The sequence below is a fragment of the Chrysochloris asiatica genome, unplaced genomic scaffold (genome assembly GCF_000296735.1).
Source record: "Chrysochloris asiatica unplaced genomic scaffold, ChrAsi1.0 scaffold00118, whole genome shotgun sequence".
In the NCBI taxonomy this organism is placed as follows: Eukaryota; Metazoa; Chordata; class Mammalia; order Afrosoricida; family Chrysochloridae; genus Chrysochloris; species Chrysochloris asiatica.
In genome coordinates this window covers 8454607-8482500 of record NW_006408636.1, presented here as the reverse complement: position 1 = coordinate 8482500, position 27894 = coordinate 8454607, and the positions used below count along the sequence as shown (strand labels likewise).

Below are 27894 nucleotides of genomic sequence, written 5' to 3'. Positions count from 1 at the left end.
TAAGACCTTGGAACAAAGGGAGAAACTGAGGCACTGCAGGATAACTCCCCGTCATATTTCAAAAGACTCACTTCCACCTTACTCAACATCCCTTATCTCTCTTCTACCCAAGCAGCAAGCAGTGGGGCCACTTTGCACTCATCCTGTCACTCTCCCAAAGGTCACTGCTGTTCCTTTCTGTTGCTTCTGCTGGGGCAAGTCAAACTTCAACTGTCAGCATGCCATTTTAGACTCTCCTCCGGACCTGGCTATGTCTTACATTTTTGTATGCGGTTCATCTGTCAGTTTGGCTAGCACCTTTTTCCTCCCCAAGTCCCTCTGTGGTGGTGGTGGTTATGTGCCTGGTGTCAGTTCCGACTCATAGCAACCCTGTACAGGGTTTTCGAGGCTGTAAATCTTTACGGGAGCAGAAAGCCTCATCTTTCTCCCGTGGGAACAGTTGGTAGTTTCTAACTGCTGACCTTGCGGTTCGCAGCCTGATTTGTAACCACTACTCTACCAAGTCCCTCTAAATGTCCCTAATTCCAGCTAAACCTCTACCCCAGTAGTTCCTCAGAATGTATGTATCAGGATAGAACAGGTCAGAAGCTTGAGTCATATTTGCCTTTACCCTGTTAAGTAGTCCCATTTCTTGCACACACACAACTGTTAAACTTGTTAATTCCCATATAGGTGAGGGATTTCAGGACCTCAGAGGGATTTTATTTTGTATTCTTTGTAACCTGGGTATTGATTGGTGCCCTTGGTTTTAACAGTACACTTGACACTTGCCAGTGATGGCCAGGACATAGACCTTAAGTTGTTAAATCATCCTGCACCACTCATCTACCATACAATTGACCAGAAGACTCCATTAAATAAACCAGTTAGATATTGGATAGCCTTGGATCTAGGGCCCAAAACCTGAAGGCGGGGAGGCTGAGGATGATTCCCTACCATAGCTCCAAATGACTCTACAGCAACAGTTTTAATTTTTCCTATTGTAAAATGAGGGTGACAATAGTTATCCTGGATAACTGCCAGGGTAGGTCATGTAAAAATAAGCAGTTTCAGCAACGGGGCAGAAAAAGAAAAGGGTGCTTCCTTTTAATCTTCTTTCTTCCTCCCAGAACTATATCATCTTTCCATCACCTGTTCCATGGTGACACCTGCCTATGGAGAGCGATTTTTCATCCCAGAAATGTGTGTCTCAGAAGTTCTCTATCCTATGAAAAGGAGGCAGCTTGGTGTGTAAGGACAGCAAAAAGGGTAAGCAGTGTCTGTCATCTCCTGCCTTAGACAGTTCAAGGCCCAGCATTTGGGGTGTGTGAAAGGAGAATCAGGTTCCATTGATTTTCTTCAGGCCTAATGGCCCCTCCCACAAACCCAGTGGTTAAGTATCCCACATGGAGAAAAGCTGGAAAGAAGCTGCAACATTTAACTGAGAATGGAAGCAACCCTTCTCACAAGACCTTAACGTGTTGCCAGGTTGAAGAAAGAAAGCGTAGCAATCCAAATAGAATTAAGAAATTAAGGGGATGGTAAGTAAACAGATGATCTGAACAGAATGAAGGCTCTAACTTATCGGACTAGTCCCCAACACTCTCCCAACACCCCATCTTTCCCAGACATGCAGAACTCACACACTTCCTTTGCAAAGAAGCTCTGTGTATTGGGTGCAACAGCTCTGGGGTCTCTATATAAATAATATACAAAACCCAACAGCTCAATGCCTCACATTAACAAAAATACTAAAACTTATTAAAAATGGAGCTTGAGGGAAGGGTCCCAACCACTACTGGTGCTAGCCCAGGAAGGGGATTGGGAATTAAGAGGAAAAGGTAGGGCCACATCCAGTGTACAAGCAGTTCCTCCAGGTAGCTCAGAAGCGTCCAAATATGTTGGTGTTGGGCTGTGGCTGGGTATCTGTGAAAAACCAGAGATTATTAGGGCTGGGAGACCAAGCAGCGGTATGGGTATGAATGAGGAAAACTAATCAGGTACCAAAGGAAAGGAATGGAATACTTCCCGCCCCCCTCCCTCAATTTGGACTTGAAGCAATCGCCTCAGTGATTGCCCACCCACCCCATCCCCTATTTATCCCATGGGGCTCTGCGTGGGAAAGTAGGCAGGCTTACTGGAGAGCTGTTGTTGGAGCTGCCTGACCAATGCTGCTGTCTGTTGTTGCTGCTGAGTCTGTTGAAGGCCCTGGCGCTGAAACTGAGGTGGAAACAGGAAGTGGAGGTCTGAGCTCTAACCTTCCACTTACTACTTCTCTACCTTCATCTCCCAACCCCTTTTCAGAGTTTCATGCCTTACCGCCCACCTCTATACAATTCCACCCTGTTCCCAGCCCAGTTCCTTGGCTGCATGCCCAACCTGGGCAGCTGTCCCTGAGCCTGGGGCTGTAGTCCAGCAGCTACCTGGGGCTGGGACTGGGGCTGGGGTTGGGGAGGAGCTGTCTGCTGTTGCTGTTGGTGTTGTTGCTGCTGCTGTTGTTGTTGCTGTTGCTGCTGCTGCTGTTGTTGCTGCTGTTGTTGCTGCTGCTGCTGCTGCTGCTATGAGAACATAAAAGATACTTCTGAAGGAGAGCAAGGGAGCTGAGACTCTGTGTTGGAGAGCTAGAGAAGGGATGAAGCAGGAAAGGAACCCTGGGTCTACTGTCTTCCTTTATCAGACAGCTGTATAAAGAAATATCCATAAAGAAGTATCCAGTAGGAAATTCCCAAACCCCTCCACTTATGATTCCCCAGAGAACAAATGGGGGGAGAATAGGGAACAAAGTTATGAAACAGCCACTGTGGAGTCCTGATGTGGTGCTACAGGATAAGCAGTGGACTGCTAACTGTAAGGTCAGTGGTTCAAACCCACCAGCTGCTCCTTGGAAACCCTACACAGGGTCACTATGAGTCAGACAGGAGTCCTGGTATTGCAGGATAAGCACTGGACCCACCAGGCACTCGTCGGAAACTCTACACAGGGTTGCAATTTGTCATAACTGACTCAACGGTACTTAACAACACAACATATGCAGATAAAGAGTTCTGATGGCACAGTAGGTTAAGCATTGGACTGCTACAGAGAGGCTGTTGTTGTTGTTAGGTGCCATCGAGTCGGTACTGACCTTATGCACAGCAGAACGAAACAATGTCCGATCCTGGGCTAACCTCACTACTGTTGCCACACTTGAGTCCATCGATGCTGCCACCTGGCCAATTCATCTTGTTGGGATCTTCCTCTTTTTCTCTGACCCTCCACCTTACCAAACATGATATCCTTCTCCAGTGACTGCTCCCTCCTGACAATATGCCCAAAGTATGAGAGATGAAGTTTGGCCATCTTGGCCTCTAAGGAGCACTCTGGCTGCACTTCTTCCAAAACAGATCTATTGGTTCTTTTGGCAGCCCATGGCACTTTTAGCATTCTCCTCCAACAGCATAAATTCAAAGGCATCAGTTCTTCTTTGGTCTTCCTTATTCACTGTCCAGCTTTCGCATGCATATGAGGTTATTGAACATACCATGGCTTGAGGCAGGTGCACCTTAGTCCTCAAGCTGACACCTTGAGACAGGTGGTCTAAATTGACCAGCCACTCCAAGTGAGAAAGATAAGGCAGTCTGTTTCCATAAAGATTTACGGTCTCAGAAATCCTATGGAGCAGTTCTGCTATGTTCTATAGAGTCAATATAAGTTGGAATCGACTCAACAGTAGGGAGCTTGGTTTTTTTGGTTATGCCAAGCACTCTGCTGTTTCATGCCACTGAGTCAGTTACAACTTATAGCGACCCTGTATAGATAGGGTTTCCAAGGCTATAAATCTATGGGAACAGAAAGCCTCATCTTTATCTCCCAGAGTGGCTGGTGGGCTTGAACCTCCAACCTTGTGGTTCACAGTCCAGTGTTTATCCTATAGAGCCACCACACTCCTGCCAGACACTCTACTGGGTACTTTATGTACACTGTCTCATCTAGTCCTTATAACAATCTGGGAAGAAAGTCTGTTTCTCCTCCTCCTTAGGTTCTCAGGTTCTAGATGAAATCCCAGTGCCTTACCCTCATGATCTGTTGCTGCTGCTGTTGCCGGATGTGGTACTGCTGTTGCTGCTGTTGTTGCTGCTGTTGTTGCTGCTGCTGCTGCTGTTGCTGTTGCTGTTGCTGTTGCTGCTGCTGCTGTTGCTGCTGCTGCTGCTGCTGCTCAGGCAAGATGGAAGTTGATCGGACACCTGTTTGGACTCCCTGGGCACTCAGTGGAGTCATGGTACTTATCATGGGTGCTTGTTGCAGTGTCTGGTGTGAAAATCTGCGAAGACAGTAGGTACAGAGGTCAAAGCATCAAGGGTAGGAATATAGGAAAGTAGAAACCCTGGATCCCTGACCTACAAGAAACTTTACAAGTCATTTCTTCCATTCTTCTTATCACCAATCAGAAGAACCCTTGGGAGTTCTGATAGACTTCTACATTAAGAGAATAAGGGGCAAAGATAATATCCATTTTAGTATCTTATAAGCTTAATGTAATGATTAGGAATTTTTCCTGGTTCTGCTTTAACTTTTTTTTTCTTATGAAAATGAAAAAGTCTTATCACATGATAGGCATTCTATAAATACTCATTTAATTTGTGCTTGTTATTTTTTTTCATTCCCCAATAACATTTTGGGGTCTTAAATTTCAGTTCTCCAGTCAGTACATTATTGCAAGTCTATTAGCTAGGCTCCCTCTCTCAAGTCTTCTCCCTTCACCTACCACTACACATTCTATCCACTATTTCCTTATCAATCTTTCCTACATGGCCAAGTCATCCTACTGCTTTCCTGATCAAAAGAGTCATTTGTGGAATTATGTTTCAAGTCTGAAGGTGAGCATTCACTCAAGGCTGTCAACCTGCATACATCTATCCTAATTGCCTATTTCCGCAGCACAAATTTTACACTCCATTCAAGCTCTTTACATCTTCCGGTTCTCCCAGCCACCACATATATTCCTGTCCGCTTTACTGGGAATGTTCTTCCTCTACCTCCTTTCCATAAATCTAAATCATAGCTATCCTTCAAAGGCCAACTCAAGCCAGATCTTCTTGCAACTTTCCCCCATGACTCAGGCCCACACATACTCCCATACTTTTTTTGAATCACATTTTATTCTACATCACACAGCTTCACACCTGATTAAGTACTTCCTGATGCTGTTTTCTAAATGCTCTTCTGTGGATATCTCATGTCTCCAACTTTATTAGACATTCTTTTGGTAAAGGACTATATCTTTTACTTTTTTATATCTTTCCTCACTCTACCAAGTCCCAGCAGAGTGTTGGCCATCAATACTTACAGGTAATACTTTTCCTCTAGCCTATCCTCCAGTGTTCTAAATCCTAAACTACAGAGCCTAGAATGATTGCAATGCCTTAACTAAGGCATGACTAACACTAATTATGGAAAAACTTGTTAGTTTATTTCAGTATTAAGTTGTTCTAATACTGGATTTACTGTTGTTGTTAAATGCCTTCAAGTCCGCTCTGACTCATAGTGATCCGAGGAGTGGCTGATGAGCTTGAACCGCCAACCCTGTGGTTCAAACTTACCTAACTAGTCTTGTTAGTCTAGTGCACTAACCCGCAGTGCCACACCAGGACTCTGATGCCTTCTTATAAAGGAGTCCTAGTATGATACTGTATGGACCGCAAGGTTGGCGGTTTAAATCCATCAGCCACTCCTCAAAAACACTCAACAGAGTTGCTATGAGTCAGAACCAACTGGATGGCACTAAACAACAAACATAATGGAGTCCCGGTGTGGCACTGTAGACTAAGCACTGGACTGTTAACTGCAAGGTCGGTGGTTGAGACCCACCAGCTGCTCCTCAGAAACCCTATATAGGGTTGCTATGAGTCAGAACAGATTCAATAGCACACAACAGCAACATAATATAGTGCAAAGAGCCCTGATCGTATAGTGATTTACACTTTGGGCTGCTAACCGCAATGTCAGCAGTCCAAATCTACTAGCTACTCTGCAGGAAAAAGATGGTTTTCTGCTTCTGTAAATATTTACAGCCTCGTAAATCCTATGTGGAGTCCTGGTGTGGTGCTGCAGGATAACGCACTGAACCGCAAGGTCGATTTAAACTGCAGGGTTGGCAGTTCAAACTCACCAGTTTGAAACCCTACAGAAGGTCACTATGAGTCGGAACCAACTCAATGGCAGTAAACAACAACAAAGCCCTATACAGGATTGCTATGAGTCAGAGCTGATCGACAGCACACCACCACCACCACCACCACCACCACCATGTAGTGCATCTATGAACTCAGTATTTTTTTCCCAGCTATTTTCTAATCATAATTATAAATGATCTTCCCTCTCTGGGCCTCAAAGAAATGTTGGGAAGTAAGTTGTGACTATTGGTCTCCATGTCCCTCCCAGCTTCAGCATTTTACGGTTATTGGATATGTGGTCAGATTAGGGTTCTCAGTATCTCTAAAAGTTCTGACTATTCTCATCACCTTCAGGCACAGATTTTCCCAATTCAAAATTGTCTCTTCTAAACCCACCACTACTTTGGATACCTTTGAGTGTTCAGTCCATAGGTTGGGGCCTGCTGGTGCACATAGCCACTGGGCCGTTGTTGCAGGTGGCGAGTAGGATCTACAAGAGTAGGGTTGGTAGAAGGGTGGGTGCTCTGATAAGGCTGGCTGGAGTAGCTGGGGGGCACCATGGTACCTGCAGGGCCTGTGTGTTGCTGTAATCCCACATGAGAACTATAAGGAGTATAACCCTAAAGGGATGAAGGAGAGAGAGGAGTCAGGGCCAAAAGTGTTCAGATCAGCTTGCCTCACTCTCCCCAATTTTTATAACCCTATGCCCTTACCTGGGAGGTCTGCAAACCATAAGAAGAGCTGGAGGTCATCTGATGGACAGATGACTGTCCCAACATCCCCTGACTCTGCTAGAGGGGAAAAGGGGAAAAACTCAAACTCAGAAAACACTTTGCCCCATCTCATTTCTTACACCTCCCATCCTGCACATCCTTGTGAGAATTCCAAGTGTTTCCTCAGTCCTGTGATATTGAAAAGCCCCTCTCCCTGACAGCCCACCCTACTGCCCCTCTCACTATCTTTGCCTGGAGCTGTTGGCGAAGGCGCTGTCCTTGGGGCACCGCAGGTTGTTGCTGCCGGTACACAGAGGCTTTATAAGAGGAGGGATCTAGTCCCATGACACCAGTCATGGTTGTAGGCAACACTCCAGGGTAAGTTGGTCGGGTTGGCAACTTCTGCATTGGTAACCGCACAGGGCGGTATGGGTCCACACGAGGACCACCTGGAAAGGAAAGCAGATGGACTTCTCTAAGCTTCTCATTCTTCTATTCCTTGCTCAGTATCCTTCATCCACAGCTCTTCAGAGAAATAGCATCATCCCTTGGGTAAGAGGAATGTTCAGGTAATGCCATCATTCCTAGTGGCTGGCACTAACCTGCAGGTAGTGGCTGGTTTTGGGTGTACAGGCCTATGGATCCCTGCCTGTAGCTGAGATGGGATATGGAGCCAGATGCTGGGTGGTGCAAGAGGTCTGGAGGTACTGCCACACCATAGGGGCTACTCCGACATGGGCCCATTCCATAGTCCTGTGAATGGCAGAACAGGAAGGTGAGTCAGTTGTGACTGAGCAGGGTAGGTGAGGTAGGGAAGGATGGGATAAAAAGGAACTGGATATATAAGGTTCTTCTTTTTTTTTTTTTTAATATGGTTAATTTTAATTCTAATGTCACCTTTTCCCTCTTATATACCAATCACTTCCAAAAACCAGAAACTGAAAAGAATCATGAAGCAAAAAAAAGCTGTGTTAAAAACTCTAATGATTAGAGGCACTAACCTCTGTCTTGGTGGCTGGCTGGCTACGTTTCTTGCCCTTGGTGGGCTTCTTCTTGCGTTCCTCAGTACTGGGTGGAGCAGCTCCAGGTTTGTCAGTTTTGGGGGGCTCTGGAGCCTTTTTCTCAGGCTCTAACAGTGTGGGAGCAGGGGGTTCCTCATCTTCTGGTGGCAGAGGTAGTGGTTCCAGGTAATAGGCACGGGGTCGGGGCCTCAGGTGTGTGTGGTAGAGCAGCAATCGCTGCTGCTCTTCTCCTCGAGCAACTCGCCGGTCAACCCGGATTGTTCCAAACCAGCCCCAAGAGAGTGGTGCTGATGGCTTCAACCCCTCAAAAAGATCCCAGGGAGAGAGCTTTTGTTTGGTAGAAACCTGTAGACCCTGCTCCAGAAAATGAGAAAGAATTGAGTTGCTGAGACTTGGGAAACAGAAGAGAGACCTTGAAAACTAGTAAAGAGGGTAAAATATCTGTTGATAATGAAAGAAAGGAAAAAAAGTCATAGGTGAATTCAGGAGAGACAGTAAAGAGAAAGAAAATGAGACACACTCACACACTTGGAGAAGAGAGAAGGTTAATGGGTAAGAGAGTTGGGTTGTGGGGGAAGGGGTGGAGGAGAAAGATGGATCTAGGAAAGATGGAGTCAAAGGTAAGGTGGAACTAGTGGAAGAAGCAAAAACAGAGAGAGAAACTCATGAAGAGAAACACAGATATAAATATACAAGGGGGGCAAGAAGAAATTAGAATGTATGTACAAATGCGTTGGACTTTGGATTTTAAACTTGGCATATTCTTTTCCCCCCTTCTTTCTCAGCTATACACAATGCTTATAGTAATTTAATAAACACTGAGACTGGCAAAGGGAGGAAAAAAGGAGAAAACTATGTAGAGAGATAGGTGGGGGTGGTGGAGAAATATAGGAGTAAGAGAGATATGGGCTATCAGCCAGACAGATGGGTGAGGGATGACAGAAGGCAAATGGGGCAGAGAAAAAGAAGGGTGGGTTGCTGAGAAATGGGTGGCATGCTAAAGAATGAGTAGGAGTGATGAGGCGTGGGTGGGTGTGAGGGGAGAAACTGAGGAAAGAAGGTGAGGCTCCAAAGATGGGGACAGGAAAGTTAAATGATTATTCAAACCCCTAAAGACAGTTTTTTGCCAGCAGAGTCCTATAGACTCCCTAGCCTGATGAGTCTGTTATAGCTTAAAAGCAGAACAGGCTCTTGCTCAAAGAGGGAAAAAGGAAGGGGCCTGGAAATGGGAAGATCATGGAACATGCCTCCTTCTTGAAGATGGAATCGAAGCCAGCAATTTTGTTGCCCTTGGTGTCAATAAGGGAGCCCTGTGGCTCACATGTGATGACATCTCGTGTCTGCTTGGGCAGTGGCAGCAGCTGGCGAACCTTTTCCAGACTGTCCGACTGACGCTCTCCCAACTCTTTCTGCAAACACGGGATGATGGGACATAAGTTCAAGGATATAAAATAAATAAGAGGGACAGAAAATCTCAAGGGATATCACAGAACCTGGCATAAAGAAGACACTTAGTTATCTTTATTATCTAAATAACAAAGAAAAAAGGACATAATAGGGACGGGTAGAGGTTTCAGACCAGAATGAAGTCTCGGAACATGACCAGTTCATTACCCCAAAGCCTTGTCCTCCACTCCTCTGCTCACCTGTAGCTTCTTCACAAGGTTCATGTATGCACGTTTGTTTTCCTCCATGCTGCCTTGAGAGATGCTGGACATGTCTGCAGCCAATGTCCCATTGATGAGCACGCTCAGCATGTCCAATACAGTAGTGAAGAGTTCACTGGGACAGGAAGCCAGGGGGAAAACACAGAGGAGAAAAGACAGGAAAACGCATTACAGTGGGATACAGCCAGGGAGAAGTACTTAGTAAGTCACCTGAAAGGTTTCACACTGTATGGGGTACCCAGGACCTTGGAGTCCACAGCCATCATACCCACACCAATCTCAGTGGACTATGCACCTGGTGTGGGTACCAGGCAAATGCTTTTGGGTGAAAAAAGTGAAGGGTGACAGTGAGAATGAATACTTTACTTGTTGGACTGCATGTCGACAGTGCCACTGATGATGATCTCCAGGAGAAGGACAGCCCACTCTGTGGTCTGCTGGGTACTGCGCTGCACTGTATCAAACATGCCCCCTACCTGCCAGGATCACAGCAAGTCAGTCAAGATGGCTCAAGGGCAAAGGCCAACAAAGAAGTAAAGCTTAAATTAGAACCTGGGTTGAGCATAAGTTAGGGCACCTGAGGTCATGTTCTGGTTATATCTATGATTTGCTATATGAGCTCAGGCCAATGATTTCAATCTTGACATCTCTAAATCTCATTTTCCTCACTGATAAAATGATGGGGGTTGGACTAAATGACTTCTAGGATTCCATTCAAGATTCTAAAATGCTTGGATTTCTAGGTCTTAACAAGACTCAGAATACTAAGGCAGCATTTCGCAAGGATCCAGGAACAAAACTTACTGTACCCTGACCACAATGACTGAATACCCTTAACCACTTGCAGGTCCTGTAATCCTCTAGGAAAGCTGAGCTGACACTTGAAGACCTATCGCCTCAATCCTCACTCATCCAGGCCGGGGCTCCTTTACTCTGTATTCTAGACTTGCCTCCTTCCTTTTCCCCAGCAGCCCTTCTCACCAGGTTGAGCCGCAGTTTGAGTGCCTCATGCATTAACTGCTTTGGTTTGCAATCATCTAAGTATTGGTCATCTCGCCAATTATTCACAATCTAGGACAAAAACAGGTATAAAGCTATAAACAATAAAAACTTAAAAAAAAAAAAAAACCAAGACAGAAAAACCCTGTAGTTCAGGAATCTTGTTTCCATTCCAAAGCACCCAATTAAGTTCATCAGAAAGTACGGAAGGTCCAGAGCACATACTGACCTCTTAGGTAAATCCTTCTCTGTCCTTCTACCCACCTCCATGGCCTAGAGATCTGTACCTGGTGCACCTGGCTGTACAAGGAGGTAAGGAGTCCTTCACGTTGTTCATCTTGTCCTTTTAGACATGTCAGCACCAGGGACAAGAAAGGCTGCTGGCTCAATAGGGACATGCTAGAGATGGGATGAAAAGCATGAGTTGAGGATCAGGTATACAAAGACTTTCCTCCAAGAAGCATACAACCTCATTCTTCCAAGCCTCAGTCTCTACTCTTAGCCTCTTGTTCAGCCTTGTCCATTTGAAAATAAAAAATTATTACAAACTGAATGAAGGTTTACAGACAAAATAACTGCAACAGCAGTTATTCAGCTTCCTCCCTATGGTTCCTGTTTGCATTCCACCCACCTCCCTATCCCGTCTCAATTTTGTTTTAGGTATATGCTTGTCTTTTTGATTTTGAATGACTGAGCATTTTATGGTGAGCATACCTTGCTAGTGTTGTTGTTCCCCTCACCCCCATTATGTTGTTGTTAAGTACCGTGGAGTCAGTTCTGACTCATAGTGACCCTGTACAGGGTTTCCAAGGCTGTAAATCTTTACGGGAGCAGAACACCTCATCTTTCTTCCATGGAATCGCTGGTAGTGGCGAACTGCTGACCTTGAGGTTGGCAGCCCAACTCGTAACCACTATGCTACCAGAGCTACTTCCGCCCCCACTATAAGGTTATCAAATTGCTTGGCTGAAAACTGGACCACAAGGGTTAGTTTCTTTCCAGACCTGAAGAATGATTCAGGGCCATAGTCTCAGGTTCCTTGAGTCTCTGGCCAGTAAACCCATTTTTGCTTTGTTTTGTTTAATAATTATTTTGAGTTTTGTTCCACATTTTCTCTCACTCTATCCCTGACCTCTAATGTGATCCCTACTTTCCGGGCAGTTGGTAGTGGTTGCCAGGCACCATCTAGTTCTTCTGGTCTCATAGTCATAGAGACTGATGTTCACAATTTGCATTAGTCCAGTGGACTAACAGATTCCAAGCCTCTTCACTTTTTATCACTCGTCTCTCTCCCAGACATGGTCTACCTGTACCTTAGACTGTTGCTCGTGAGCTTTCAAGATCCCAGATGCTACTCACTCAAGCAAGATGTAGAATATATATATATATACCACTTTTCCTCCCTTGCCCAATCAGCCTGTCTCAATCCACACATCTACTGTTGATCCAAGGTTGTGTATAAATCACTATTTACCTCTATCCCCTTTATCCCATGCATACCTCCCTGGGTCTTCACCTATCTTCATTACTCATCTGCCACCCTCCCTCTTGTATATTGCCCTTCTATCACCCGAGACAGTGAATTATTCTTCCCTCCCTCCCACCCTTGGTAACCATCAAAGAATGTTTCTTTTAGTATGAAAATTTTTCTTAAGCTTTTACAATAATGGTCGCACACAAGATTTGTCCTTTTGTGATTGACTACATTAGCCATGCCCATCTTTATCCTCTAATTTTCCAGTTTTAAAAATTATTTTTATCCTATGCCTCAGCTCCGACTTTTATCCTTCTATGGTCATGCCACCTATCCTTTCTATCCCTCAACTCTTGTTTTTCTAGTTCCTTTACCTCTTTTGCTTTTGTCGATCACGTTCTTTGCGGGAAGAAGAGCCCAGATGCTGACCCTTCTCCAATTCTTCCCCAGCAGCCTTCAACACATGACCCTGAACTGAGGTGGGCAATTTAGCAATGAGTGGGGCCACCAGCCATACACCAGAGCGTTCTAGAGAACTGGAGGACAGATAAAGTACACAGAGTTAAAGACACGGTTGGAACAATTCATCCTCCTTTCCCTGATGGACATGCCCGAAATAATCATGTGGCTGAAATCATTCATGCTACCAGGAGAGAAACTCGTATGACGATGTGTCTGAATATATTTCTACCCAACCTGAGCACAGGCTTGGTCTTGCTACTGCTGGGCATGTTGCTTGCAGTATTTCCCGAAGATGACCCTGTTTCTGCTGACTGCTGGAATACTTCAATTGTGGCCTTGGCAATGTTCTCTAAGAGTGAGTTCATCTCCTGGGGAGGAAAAAGGGCACAGGGGTGATAAATATGTAGCTGGGGGTGAAGGAAAACAAGATGGTAAGAGAGATACGAAGGGAGGATGAAGGAAGACATCTATGGAAATTTATGGCAGGGTAGGGACACAACTCTGCTGGGAACTCATATTTCTCCAATTTCCCATTGTCTTCAGCTTTACATCCCTCCTTACATTTCTGGCCACATAAACAGCCTCCACCATCGTCACCATTCCTCACAGACCAGTGCCTCAACACTTTCAACAATTTCCCTTATCATTGGTTCTACACATTTGCCATCTTCCTGTCCCTTCTTATATCTGCCAGTCCAAGAACCCAAGGGTAGGATTTAGGCTCTTCTATGGTGACCCACCTCCTTAACAAACGGAGCTAAAAGTAGACATGAGAAAGGGAGGGCCCAAGCACTACTCACATTATTAGGGGTCTGCTTGATCATGAGCTGTAGCTCCAAGGATGACTGACGCATGGTCCACTGGTCCAAGTTCTGTGACAGAGACCCCACTCCTGTTAGCTAATCTTTCTTTAGCACTATCTCCTGAGCAGAAGAGACTCCATTCCTTTGGCTGTCCTTCAATGGCTTTTTCTACCCTCCCATTATCTGAGTATCTGAAGCAGTGTGGCAAAGTGAAGAGGGAAAAGGGATACCAGGGTTCACACAATGATTCTAAACTTACTGGCTGTGTGACCTTGGACAAGTTACTTCACCTCTTCAAGGCTCAGTTTCTCCACCAGTCAAATAGAGATACTTATACCTACCTAACAGGATTGTAAAGATTAAATTAAATGCATGCAAAGTGCCTAGCATAGTACTTAGTAAAAAGGCAATGCTCAATAAACAGTAGTTATTATTATTCCGTTACTGAGTCGTAAGCAAAATGCCAAATATCCAAGGCCAAAAACTGTGTCTCCCAGATACTATTATAGGCTACTTTTACTCCAGATAGCTGTACTCTCACACAACTTTCTACTCTAGAGTCCAGAGCACAGCAAATGTACTTCTAAATCCATGCTGAAACCATTGCTCTACCTTTCTCCTACATTCTTGTTCAGTTTCCTCTATACTTAACATTCCCTCTCTCTTTCTCTCAAGGTTTCCATTATTTGGCCCCAGGCTTGGTCTCCATTGCTTCTCCCCAGATCCCCATCACCTTAGCATACCTGGAGAATACGCTTAATGCGTTGACGCTGGGGGTTTTCCCCATCCTCATTGTCCAACAGTCGATGTGGATAGCAGATGAGTTGCATGAGGCGCTGGGCCTGGGCACTACTCAACACCGGATCCTGCAGGTCATTGCTGTCCTCACACAGCGACTTAAGGCAACGTTCTCCTACCCATTCCTGAGGAAGCTGATAATCAGGGGACTGGGGGCAACCAGTGAGGAGGTTAGGAATAAGGGAGATGGATCAGGAGCTGGGAAGGGACATGATGTATAGTGGGGAGGACGCATGACCATGAGCTGGAAATGAACATATCATACAAAAACATTTAGGAGGTATTGAAGGAAGGTGAGACTGACCTGTTGGCAGATGCTGCGCAGCACGTACTTGGCATAGACATCCAGACTGGCTGTCTCCACAGAGATATTACGGCCACCCTGCCTCCGATTGCCACTGCCACCTCCTCCCTCCTCCTCTGGAAGTTCTTCTGTTCCTCCTGTTACAGTGAAGCCTGAACCCTTCAGTTCTGCATCCCCTGTGGTTCACAGGGAGAGGGTAAAGAGGGCAGAATGAGATCAGAATACTGTGTGGAGACTCACCCCAGACTCACAGAGACAGAAACTCCCCAAATCCTGCCCTATGAGACAGAAATATACTTTACTCCTTCCCTTCCTCTCCAAAGGTCAGAGAGCCCACCTTCAGGAGAGAGAAAGAATGTTCTTTGTAGTTTAGCAAGCATTCCACCCTATACACATTTCTGGCACCACTCCCTTCCTACCCCCATACCAAGTACAAAGACAGCCTTGAGAACAGCAAACACAGCTCCGTCCACAATGCGGTTCTGGGAAGCAGCCAGCAGGTGGCGGTCACAGGAGGAGCGGATTCCTACAGTAGGCTTGTCTGGGGAGGGAGCTGAAGTCAGGGAAAGCAAAAGTAGAAATGGTGGGGGTGGGGTAGCTACACTTTCTACACCTAGCTGGCCCAGATTATGGTCACTTACTTCCATCAGACTGGCAAGGGTTGAGTTGTGGAGTCTTGAAAAGGTGGAGGAGGATGCGGCAGGTCAGCCGGGCTCCTGGCTCAGAGTCCTGTTCACTACAGGCTAGAAAAGGAAGACAAGAAGATCTGGAAAGGTTGAAGTAGAACTGGACACAGGTTTGAGGGTGTGATAATAAGAGATGGGGAAAGGGTAAGGTGAAAGGAGGAAAAAATAATAGTGAAGGAGAGGTAGAGCAGGACACTGTTCTACAATACAAGGTTAGTGGATTAAAGGATCAAAAACCAGAAAGATCAAGGCTGCAAACCAAAGGCTAGAAAATAGGCAAGTCCCCTTCCAGCCTGGTGGTGGTGGTAGTGAAGTGCCATCGAATTGGTTCTGACTCACAGTGACCCTGTATAGGGTTTCCAAGGAGCAGCTGGTGGGTTTGAACCTCCAACCTTGTGGTTAGCCATCCACTGCTTATCCTACAGTGCCACACCAGGACTCTAGTTTGTGGCACACTAAAAGGGTCAGGGAACTACAGTGGGGATTCCCACACTCAACAGTAAGAGGATAACCATAACTGTGTACTGAAATTTGGGGGCCAATTATACTAAGGGTTACAGATTGGTTGTTCACCAGCATTAAGGAGTGAAGGGATGGCAGCACAGCGTATCAGATCTTCTAGGAGCAAACACTGCCGAGCAATGAGGATGGCAACAAAAGTAGCCAAGGAGTCATGAAAAGACAGGTCACTGACCTGGAGAAAAAAAGAAAGACATGACTCAGTGTAGAGAACAGGCACTCACTCAAAGCTGTAGGTCTCTGCTCTGTATAACCCATCTCTCTACTACCTTGATTACTGTGACCAGACTCCTGCCCTGGTAACTGTCCCATTCCCAGCAAGACTCCACCCCAAGTCTCACATCTACATTACAGAGGAGGTCGTTGAAACCACAAGTGCCATTGTTAGAGGAGCAGCACAAGGCCTTAAGCACTCCTAGCCATTCTGCACTCAGTGACTTGCAATAACCGGTCAGCTCTGCACACAGGATTGCGATGTCATTCACCCTAGGGAAAAGTACAAACACTCTCAGGAAAAACTGTGATCCACAAAACCTCAGATTGGTCCACTTTTCACCTCCACCCCTGTAATAATAAAGGCTGTAGTACTTCCCAATTAGCTTATCCCTCCCAATATCAGGTGGAAATGTGGTGCCCATTCCTTACTCAGAACAGCTCATACCTATCAGGATCGTGGTGCCCCACACAGACGTGCATAAGGGCATTACAGACAAAGCTGTAGCGGTTCGCAGGGTTCTCACTAAGACTCTTGCCTAGACCCGTGTAGGTGAAGGTGTGCGCTGCAGGGTTCTCTAGAGTGTCAATCATGAACTCAGGTGCCCACCGCATATTTGATTCTGATGGCTCCACGTTACAGTAGATGGTGTTTTTCACCTTTGAGCAAAAGTCACTGTAGGGGTAGGGGAAAGAAGACAGCAGTGTTGAAGAGCTGGTGAGGTAGGAAGTGTGATTAGGGAAGGGGAAAAGAGAAGGAAAAAAAAAGGAAAGTGAGGGACAAGAGGGCTTGGGACAAGATAAAGGGAGATAAGACAAGGCAGACTGGGCAGAAAAGGAATCAAGCAAGAATAAGGAACAGGGGTCTCTGGAGACAGAGAGAAAGAATGTGGGTCCCACAGAGACAGGCTGAAGGCAAGGCTAATGAGGAAAGCCCATTCCCAATAAAACAAGACCATGTGGAAGATACAGTCCATAAATGAGCCTGGATAGACAGCAGGGTAGTGGGCTATGCTCTGCTTCTGAGGTTGGTGGTAATGGGAAAGAGATAGGCCTAGGTCCCACTCTCTACCCCTTATCTCCCACCTCTCTTACCTGAAGAGCTCCCCAAATTTGCTCTTTAAGTGGCTACATGAGGTGTACAAATCATAGAGATAAGCAAGGATACAGCGTTCTGCGGAGGAGCCATCTGACCGGTTCATCCCATGCTTCACTACGCCACAAAGTCTGTCATGAGAAAGCAGTTTAGGAGGATCAGTAGATGGTGTACAAGGGGATGGGGCACAAAGGTTCCTTGAAACAGTCTCTTGGTAGCATGTTGTTTCCCGCTTGGGTAGCATGTTATTTCCCCACAAGGAGAGTCCCTCATGTCCTTCCCAGGCCACTTCTACCAGCATTCGCCAGAGTCGTTTTAGGTTATTTTGAAGCCTTGCTTACCCCTCAAAGACCTGTGCCATCTGGTCCTGGTTGAGGATGAGGCAGGCATGATAGTGCCGCAAGACAGCCACAATGCACAGGCACAAGCTGGTAGTGTAGCTGCCCACCAGATCCGAGGATTTGAGAAGCAGTTCAGCCTCAACTACACTCAGTTCATTCAGCAACTAACAGGGTGAGATATGAGAAGAGAACCCTTGTGCTATAACCTCCTTTCCTGCGAGGAAACTAATAAAGCCAGATGCCTAAGTTCTTTCCTGCTGGAGCCACTTCTGTATAGAAGCACCCTTGTTGCCACATGTTCTTGGTCCTTTATTCTATTAATGATGCAGGCTATATCAACGATATAACTAGTCTCCAGGATACAATTATATTAACTCCACAGGGAGAAGACAGTCTGTGACCAATACTTTAATCTGCCTCTTGAGCCTCCCTGCGGAGCACTTCAGTCTTTATTCCTGCAGTCTTATCTCATATTTCCCCAACCCTGTGCTAGTCTTGGACACTGGCTTGGACCCTGTGCTAGTCTTGGACACTTCAAATAGTCTTGGACACTGGCTTGAGTCTCTACCCATCCTTATGATCCTACATAGAACAAACTTCTTCCTCCACCCTTATCTCTCCCCAACTTCCCCACCTGAATAGCAAAGTCGATGAGGCCACTGATGCTGAGTGAATATTCCATGAGATCGAAGATGAACTGCACATGCTGCACCAGAGGCAAGTGGTATGACATGCCAAGGGCAAAGCTTGTGATCTGCTCCAGAACATTCCGGGACACCTGATAAGGGCAGTGGGAGTGAGACAGGAGTGAAGAGGGGTGGGAAGAACCAGGGAAACAGGAAAGGATAACACGGTGGAAGGGAATGAGACCAGAAGGCTTAGCCTGCCTAGGGGAAAAAGATAAAGGGAAAAGGCCAGAAAATGGGAAGGGGTGCTAGACTCAGGCCCACACCTGAGCGGTGACCTGGTGTTGGTCATAATGTGAAAGGTGCTGGAACTTAGCAAAGATATCTTCAGCAGTGGGAAAGGCTTCAGGCCGGTTGCGCCGCCGCTTCTGCCCATCCTCCCCACCTGAGGGGACAGTTGAGAGAGACCAGTCAAGCCAGAGAAAATAACTAGTTGACTTGGGGTAGGGAGGAGGGTATGGAGAGAAGGCTGAGGGAGGGAGGCAGGGAGGGAGGGAAGGATAGGAGGAAGGAAGAGAGGGAAGGACGGACAAGGGAAGGATAAAAGGGAAGATGAAGGATGGGGTGGGGGGGGGATGAAGGGGACTGTGTAGCAAAGGTTTAGAGGACCACAGACTATGTGGACCTTAGAGGAATATATACAGGGAGGTAAGAGGGAGGGGAAAGGGAGGGAGGGCAGTATGGGGCTTACTGTGAGGTACCTAAGAATGTCAGGTCTCCAGGATTCAGAGGCACAATAGGAGCAAGCTGGTCTGCAGAGGAGGGGAATGAGGGGGGAAGTTTCAAAAGGACTAGAGCTCTCAGGAGACTCCAAGAGACAGGACATGGGGATATGACTGAGGAATTCCCTATGCTGAGGAAGGGAAGACTGACTAGGGTAACTCTTTGGGGGAGATCTATTTGAGGAACCTCAGACCCACCAGTTTCTGCTGTCCCCTTGCGATTCAGAACCTTCAGGATATCCTTGGTAATTTTCTTGATGGCATGGCGGGCATCATCTCGCTGCTTTCCCACCCCAAATAGTACGACCAACCGCTGGTTGCACTCATGGCTGCATGACTCCTCCTGCATCCCAGCGGCACCATCAGACTGCAGCATGAATCTCCTTCCCTCCTTTTAAGCATGCTCCATACCCCTCAGTATCTCAATGCTCAACTCCTTTCCCAACATACCCACACCCTCAAGAATAGCTCCAACCCCCCAATAAATCCCTTGGACAGAAATCTGGATTCAAAACAGACTGTCACAGGTGTTGGCTAATAGTACCTGGGGAATGGGAAAGTGTGTGGCATACTGCACATGTCGTGGCTGATCATAAACAACACCCAAGGTCCCTTCTATCTTCTCCTTGGGTTGGGCCTTCACCTCTTTTTCAACATCTGGTTTCTCAGGGGATGGACTACCCTTCCCTTCACAGGGCATAGTAGGGGAGAATAACTAAGAGAGAGATAAAGGGAAGAGCATTTAGAAGAAGAAAAGGGGATACTGAGGTTTCAAGAAATTAAAAAAAAAAAAAAAGGCAAAAGGGGAGGATCTATACTATACTTAGGATCTAACTTACTGAAAAATCAGGCTTCTCCATGTCCTCAAAGAGTACACTGGAACTAGGGTCAATGTCCATAGATTCTGAGAGCCCTGGATCCTGAGGGCACAGAACATAAGTGAAGTTGCTTTAGCCTAAGGGAACTGCTTCCAACCATCTAGAAAAGTTCACACAGAAAATGGAGAGCAGAGACCACACTGGGAAAGATACAGGATCTGGACTCTTGGCTTGACCATTTACTTAACCAGCATGGGTCTCAGTTCCTTTAAGCTTTAAAATGGGGATGAGTACCTCCCAAGGTGGTTGTTGTGACCAAATGAAATAACTAATGTGAAAATGCTTTGTAAACCACAAAGTACTACACAAGTATTGCTCCATACCCCTCAGCATCCCAATGCTCAATCCCTTTATTAGGTAAAAGAGAATCGCAGAGAATTAATCAGAATAATCCAGGGCAAGTTAAAGTCCACTCACCTCAAGCTTGCTACTGCTGCTACCCTCAGCCTCCTTGCGTTCTGGGTCATCGGCAGGGTCATCAAAGGGAGAGGGAGGCCGGGGACCAGGGGCTCCAAAGGCAAGGTCCCCTCGGGAGATGAGGGTGCAAGTATACATGTTGTGGGAGAAAACATCATGTCGAATCAGTTCACAGAATAGTAGTACCAAGTTAAAGAATTCAACCCGCTCACTCTCACTTCGGGGGTCCGCTGGAGGGAGGGAGAGAGGGAAGATGAGTTAGGAGAGCCCAAAAGAGATGGGCAGAGAGAGGGACACATGGTGATCCTAGAGTACTTCATGTAGTCAATTAATAGGAACTACCAAAATAAATCACACCGTGGAGGGACAGTGTAGTTTATCCCACCTGGTGTACCACGTACCATATCTTACATGGAACATGATCTTTGCTGCCATTTATACAGTGGAAAAACTTCACTCACATGTTCTTGCTTTGATTTTTCTCTTTATTTCCTACTCTTAAACAGTAAAATGATCAGGGACTAGAATTATATGTCTAGAAGTCACTCTGCATAGAACCCAAGACGGAAGACCTTAATTATGCTTTCTGATGATAGTAATGGATAACTGAGCGTAAGTAGAGATAACTAGTCTATGACTGGAGTCCATACTCAGCATGGGAGCCTGTGTATCCAGAAACTGCAAGAGGACATCTTGGAAAATAGGAGCACTAGGAGCAGATAGGGAGCCAGAAGAGATAGAACCTTTTTCATCAGCAGCTTCTGATTCTCCACAACGCTGTAAGAAAGAACAAATTGTAGGACTGATTTTTGCCCGTTGTTTCACTCAATACATCAACCTTGAACTACACCGTTTTGCCTCCACTGTAAGCTTTGTACTTGCATTCTCCTTTGACTTCCATTTTCACCACCATCTCCCAACCAAAGCTTTGATCTCTAACTCTGACAATCAATCCATTCCTCTCTACTTTTGCCTTACATCTTTAATTTTCCCTTTAGTTTTTCTATACTTTTTTACTCTCACAACCTCAACGTTGGTTCCACTACCATATCAATCTTGCTGTCTCTCTCCATAAATTCTTTCCCATTGGCCAATTTCATTTTCTTATCCCTGTCCCCCTAACCTCAGCTTCAATCTCTGCCTGTCTCTTCTCCAGGAGCTTGGCTACCACCATAGCACGATGCCGACCAGAACGCTTGCAGCTGACAGCCCATTCACATAGCAATGATACCACAGCATCATCATCTGAGGAGATCTGGATGAAAGGAAGGCAGGGAGGAGTAAGGCAGGGCTGCGGACAAAGAACTGCGTTCCAATTGCTATGACATTCCATCTGAACACATTCTGGAATAATCGATGTTATTAAACTGTAAATGTAGAAGTTGTATTGGTGAATGTTTTGGTATGTATTATTTCTCTCTTGCTCTCTCTCTCTCTCTCTCTCTCTCTCTCTCTCTCACACACACACACACACACACACACACACACACAGAGACTATAATCCTGGATCCAGTAGGATCATCTCTTCAGCCATCTGGTTTCATTACTTCACCATTCCTTCCCTTTGTATCTCCTGTTACTTATGTAATGTTTGTTTGCTTTTTTTTCCCCTTTCTGTTTCCCTTCTTGCTTACCTCATGCCCATCCTTACTAGGTCCCAATCCAAAAATTCGGTTACAAAGAGAATCAAGAGAGTTGCTAAAGTCAGAGCGCTCAAAACTATGGCTGTCCAGCACTTCCAAAGTATGGAGCACCCGTCCAATGGTAAAGCCTAAAGAGGAAAAATGGACTTATCAGAGGTCCAATGCATTACTACTCTCTCATCCATAGGTCCTTACCACCCTCATCCTTTCCTTAAATACCCTACTATCTGCCCCCAGGCACCCACCTGCAGTGGCTTCCTGGCACTTATCAAAAGACCAGCGAACTTCAACTGCTTGTCCTCGTTCCTTGATCTGCTGCTCAATCTCCCGTAATTTTGCACGGACCTGCAATATCAAAAAAGCATGAAGGAAGTACCAAGGCACATAAAAGGCCAAGGTCCCAGGCTAAAAGAATAGTTGTTGTTGTTGTTAAGTGCTGTCAAGTCGGTTCCGACCCATAGCGACCTCTATAGGGTTTCTGAGGAAAAACTGGTGAGCTTGAATCGACAACCTTGCAGTTCAAACAGCTTTGCAGTCTGGCACATTAACCCAAATCACTATTTCTGAGAGAATAATAAAGCCTTATATCCTAATCTGGGAATACAAGGCTATTGATCAGACTTACCTGCTGAGTGAAGGCACTATTGCCCTCAGGCATGGGCAGGTTGGAGGGGGCAATAGGCAGGTGATCAAGTGGTGAGCCAGTCTTAATTCGACTATCAGTCAGTGAATAATGCCAAACCAGGGCACTAGGGCAACATAGGAGGATCGTCTGCCAGATAGAAACAGTTAAGTCAAATTCAGCTGCCATAGCCACTTCCCTAGAATCCCATTTATAAGATTCAACCCTTAGATTTTGAATCACAGGTTATTCAGACTGAGTTTCTGGGTAAGGAATACTTCATCCCTAAGCCCCTCCCTTTACCTACTTTCCTAAAAGACTTTAGACCTACTATTTAGCTCTTGAAGGAGGATGTGGCCCCAAACCCCATAACAGGTACAAATACCCCATTAATGAGAAGCAACCATCTCCAGGCAAGTAATCAGTGCCTTGTCACACTTTCAACTTATAAATATCCTCATTCTCCAGGATGGGCACCCGATGCTTCTCAGAATCCTTCTTAATACTTTCTTGGACCTACACAGTACCTACCTGTAGGATACAGCTGAGGCCAAAAACCAGGGGCCGGTGCTGAGGGCACAAAAGCAAGTCACTAAAGGGTGTAGAAGGTGTGCTGGTCGTTGGGGGCTGAGGAGCAGGGGTGGTAGGCAGTGTGCTTGTTGACTGAGCAGACATAACATGAGATGAGTGACTGCTCACTCCATCCAGTTGCAGAGCCAGTCTCCGAGTACAAAAGTAGGCAAGGCGGCGGGAGAGGTATGCAGACTGAACAAACTCTCCAGAGTACTGTGAAGATATGACAATCAGAACCTCTAGTTCTACCCAAGGGATATTGCCCTGAAGTTTATCCTTCAAGTGCCCCGTAATCCCCCTCACCGCGCCCCCCCCCCCCCAAGTCCTAAGGCTTTACCCGAAGCAGTAGGGGCAGCAGCAGTTTAAGCAACTCATCCTCTCCAGGGCGAATTTTCTCAAAGCACTCAAGTACCCAGGTCAGGAACTCATGCCTGTCTAGCATTCCATCCTATGGGTACCAAGGGTGGGAAAAGTATTACTTTAGCCTAGACTCTATTAAAGATGAAGCAGGTAAAGTAAGTTGAAAGGTTGAAAGCAACCACAACAGGGGTAAGGTAGCAGGCTGATTCTGTTGTATACTGACTGAGAGCAAGATAAGGCTCAGACCAATACCCCATACATGACACGCCTTACTCCTTACCTGAAACATGAACATGGCCAGCTTTTCATTGTAGTCCCACTGCCGGATTGCTACCTCTACATCATGTGGCAAAGGCCCAATAGTGGAAGCACAGCTTCCACTTCCTGTAGGCCCTGGCCGATAGTATTCAGCCATCTTCTGTAGCTGCTCCCATAGGTACTTGGTGATGATCTGAGTCCATTCTAGAGGAAAGATGGAAGAAGGGCTATTTTATACTATATCTATGCTTAGAATCTCTTCTGTCCCCTACTGCCACCCCTAATCACATACTTCTAATTCCTATTCATCCTCTTAGGCTACAGTCAAATGCCACCTTCCTAGAATCTTCCTGTTGTCCACCAAAAAGCAATCTTTTTGCTGAATGGAGTCTAAGAGAAACTTCTACCTTATCTTTTGCCATTTGTGAACAACAAAATCAACAACAAATTATGTCATTTGTACATGTTCCTTAACATCCCTCCTAGACTATAAACATCCTAAGTGCAAGAAAAAAAGATTGAAGTTGTCAAGGATTTCATATTACTTGTATTTGACATCAATGCCTATGGAAGTAGCAGTCAAGAAATGAAAAGACATATTGCATTGGACAAATCTGCTGCAAAAGAACTCTTTAAAGTGTTAAAGAATAAAGATGCCACTTTAAGGACTAAGGTAAGCCTGACCCAAGCCATGGTTATTTTCAATAGCCTCATATGCATGTGAAAGCTGAACAATGAATAAGGAAGACCAAAGAATTGATGTCTCTGAATTATGGTGTTAAAGAATATTGAATATACCACAGATTGCCAGAATAAATAAATTTGTCTTAGAAGAAATACAGTCAGAATGCTCCTTAGAAACGAGGATGGCAAGATTTTGTCTCACATACTTCAAACATGTTATCAGGAGAGACCAGAGTCTTGATGTGGCACAGTAGCATTGGACTGCTAACTGCAACGTCGATGGTTCAAACCCACCAGTTGCTCTTTGGAAACCCTATGAGTCTCTCTATAGGTCAGAACCAACTTGACAGCGCTTAACAACATCAATAACATAAGGAGGGAACAGTCCCTGGAAAAGGACATCATGCTTGGTAAAGTAGAGGGACAGCAAAAAAAGAATAAGACCCTCAACAAAATGGATGGACAGTGCTGCAACAATGTATTTAACACAGGAATGATTGTGAGGATGGCACAGGACTGGGCAGTTCTACTGTACACAGGATTGCTATGAGTCAGAACCAACTCGATGATACTAACATCAACACGGGCAGAGATTATGTACAATAGCCCAGTATATGAATATAGTAAATACTCAAGATATTTTATGTTCAGGATACGAGCAGAAGCAAGAAATACAGAACAGCAAAGAGAATGATTCTAAGGGTCTCTCTCTCCTCAAAGTGATACATCTGGTATAAGTTACTCACCTGTGAAGGGGTCAACAACATTTCTCTTCTTAACCTTGGTCTCAGAGATTGCTGCATAGTAGGCACAGGTCATCTTAATGAGCCAAGCAGCCCGCATCACAGGCACTGTGTATTTGGCTAAGTACCCAAAGACTTCTTCCTTCTTACTGAAAATAGGGACCTGAATGGGCATTGCAAATAGTTAAGGCTTCTATTACCTCATGAGTTGCCACCCATGTAGCTTAATCTGGAAATAAAAGAGTATTTGGTATCCATACTCCCCTGCTGAACAGGAAACAGTACTTTACCTTTTTGGCCAGCTGTGTGAGTGGCTTGGTGCCAGCCAGATCAGTGAACCAGGTGTTAATGGCACTCTGGGATCGTGGGATCACCAACCAGAAGTTGTCCTTCTGGTTCACTTGGGGCTTCCTGCGACCAGTGTCAGGGAGGGTGTTGCAACGTAACTTCTCTGCAATAATGCTGCTGAAGTTGGAACTGATCTGAGGGAAGAAAACTATACTTCAGGGTGGGAAGAAGGGGCAAATAGATGTGCCTTTGATGGGCAAATGTCAGTGTGGTAGTATTAGGTTATGTTATCAAATTCAGCCAGTTAGGTTAGCCCTTAAAGTCTTCCCAACCCAGGGCCTTTGCTCCTTCTCAGATTCTTCCAATCTTTTCCTTCAGCCTGACACGGTTGCCTCACCTTGGCAGGATTGAAGTTGAGGTTCTTGGCACTGCCATGTTCATCCCCAGAGACAGCAGGCTGGTTATTGAAACCTTGTTTCACATTCAAAGCCGTCAGTTCATCCTGAGGCAAGAAAACGACATTTTAGCTTTTTCTTTTTCCTCCTGGGGTAGGAAGGATGGGAGAGAAGGGCAATAGGAGGGAAGAGTTCAAGGAAAAAGAATAGGATTCCGAATAGAACAGATTATTTAAGCCCGGGCCCTTATATTCATTTGGACCCCACCCTCATCCCCTATATTACTAAAATTCCCAATCACCCCTGAGCTCCCTCAACATCACTCTTCCCTAGCGAACAGCCTTACCTCACCAAGCTACCGCGGAACAACTTTCTGAGCTGTACGTGTGTGGGGGTGGGGTGGGGTGGGGGCGCCTCTGGCGTGGCTATTATATCATTGTATCATACCCTATTCACAGTTAGAAGCCCCCAGACCCAGGTCCTACTCTCCCACATCGGCCCACTTTACTCTTCTCCTTTTCGGGACTTTCGCTCCCACCTAATCGCCCCGCCCCCCCTTCCCCAAATCGTCAATGCCTCCTCCTCTGCTGATCGCTTGTCCCTAATCCCTCAAGAGCCCTGATTAATGAACGCACCTCCTTCTGTTTGGGATCTTGTGGATACACATCGGGAGGCCCCAGCCGCGGCCGTTTCAGGGGCCGGTGTTCGTAGCTCAAGATCCCGAAGGCCGCCATCTTGCCCAGCCCGTAGCGCCAGAGGCGCCAGCACGGACAGGCTGAGGTGGGGCGGGGGGAGGGAAAGAAGGAGTCGAAAGGGGGGCAGCGGTTAGGAAGACGCGGCGGAGAGACAACGGGGCGGGGGGGAACAGGGGGATGGACGGTGCACGTTACAAACTCTCGATCATTGCCGGAAACTACCGAGTGAAGCCGAGGGGCACCGGGAATCTTCGGACAATACCGACTGCAGAGGGGGCGGACCCCGGACCGGCGTGGGGCGGATCCCGGACCGGCGTGGGGCGGAGCTCAGCGCCCGGAAATCTTTTCCTACCAGGCGGCGGGAAATCATTTTAAGTCTGCAAATGTCTATGAAAAGTTCTTGAGCCAAGTACTGCACTAGGGATACAAGCTTATAAGTGGAGAAGCAGACGTAGTGCTGTGCTCTGCGTGGAAATGGTTTCCCAGCTCAGTTCTTGGCTTAGAAAAGGTGCTCAATAATCATTTGCAGCTATTCAAAACTCTGCCTTCTATAAACCACTTCGTTTCTTAAGTCTCTGCTTCTGAGAAATGGGTGTACTACTATTTCTTTCAAAGGACTACTGAGAAGATTAAAAACTATATATACGAAAGCACTTATAAAACCCTGGAAGGCTGGCTCTAACCTTGAGGTTCTTAATCTTTTTGTATTCAAAAATCCTTCAAGATGCTGAAAGTTATGGGTTTTCTTCCCAGAAAAATGCATATATCGGCATACAAAACGTCAAATGCTTTCCAGGGATAATTGTAGATCCCTGCAGTTCTTCCATGTAGCCCCTAAATGTCTTTGAACCCCAGATTAAGAACCCTGGTTCTAGTGAGAGGCACCTATTACATGTTAGATTGTGATTCAGATGTTATCTCATTTAATCTACAGAAACCCCATGAGTTAGGGATTATTATTGTCCCCATTATGGGTAAAGAACCTGATTCACTTGCTCAATATTATAAAGCTAACGTTTGTTGTTGTTAAGTACCATCTAGTTGGTTCCAACCCATAACGACTCTGTATAGGGTTTCTGAGGAGTGATTAGTTAGCTTGAACCACTGACCTTGCAGTCCTGCACATTAACCCACAGTGCCACACCAGGACTCCTGTGTTGTTGAGTGCCTTCAAGTTGGTTTCGACCCATAGTGACCCTTTATAGGGTTTCCAAGGAGGGGCTGGTGAGCTTGAACTACCAACCTTGCAGTTCAAACTGACTTTACAATCCAGTGCATTAACCCGCAGTGCCACATCAGGACTCTTAGTGGGTTACAAATTGGGCTGCTAACCACAAGGTCAGCAGTTCGAATCTGCCAGCTGCTCAGCGTGAGAAAAATGAAGCCTTTTCCATCCCCACTTCTTCTCCAGCACTGGACTGTGAACCCCAATATCCGCGATCCGCAGTTCAAACCTACTAACTGCTCCTTGGAAGCCCTATAAAAGGTTGCTATATATTGGAACTGACTCAACAGCACTTAACAACAACCAAGATTTACAGTCTTGGAAACCCTATGCAAAGTTGCTATGAGTCAAACTGACTTGACAGCACACCACTACTAATGTGTAACAGAGTTAGGACTAGAATTATTTCTTGCCTACAGAGTTAATATTCTTTTTAGTAAGGTATTCTTTTAGAGATCAGATAGCCATAGTTTCTTA

The 27894-nt window shown here is 45.9% G+C and overlaps 1 protein-coding gene across 1 annotated transcript; it reads right to left on the bottom strand.

The window, feature by feature from the left end:
• Positions 1–1861: 1861 nt before the first annotated feature.
• On the bottom strand, positions 1862–26231 carry MED12 (mediator complex subunit 12). The gene is made up of 45 exons (XM_006868535.1): positions 26133–26231; positions 25500–25604; positions 25105–25296; positions 24818–24977; positions 23410–23591; positions 23107–23217; positions 22728–22982; positions 22200–22346; positions 21820–21919; positions 21566–21702; positions 21055–21186; positions 20582–20708; positions 19932–20161; positions 19476–19556; positions 19181–19351; positions 18835–18979; positions 18616–18666; positions 18181–18299; positions 17863–18006; positions 17229–17392; positions 16887–17018; positions 16240–16467; positions 15920–16064; positions 15633–15753; positions 15015–15116; positions 14801–14914; positions 14374–14549; positions 14015–14194; positions 13269–13340; positions 12703–12836; positions 12381–12542; positions 10820–10931; positions 10515–10604; positions 9900–10009; positions 9513–9648; positions 9114–9275; positions 7846–8220; positions 7447–7597; positions 7097–7293; positions 6845–6922; positions 6543–6751; positions 4033–4279; positions 2403–2537; positions 2118–2199; positions 1862–1905 (listed from the first exon to the last, which is right to left on the bottom strand). The coding sequence occupies exons 1-45, from the start codon at positions 26229–26231 to the stop codon at positions 1862–1864; spliced, it is 6546 nt and encodes a 2181-aa protein (XP_006868597.1).
• Positions 26232–27894: the final 1663 nt, after the last annotated feature.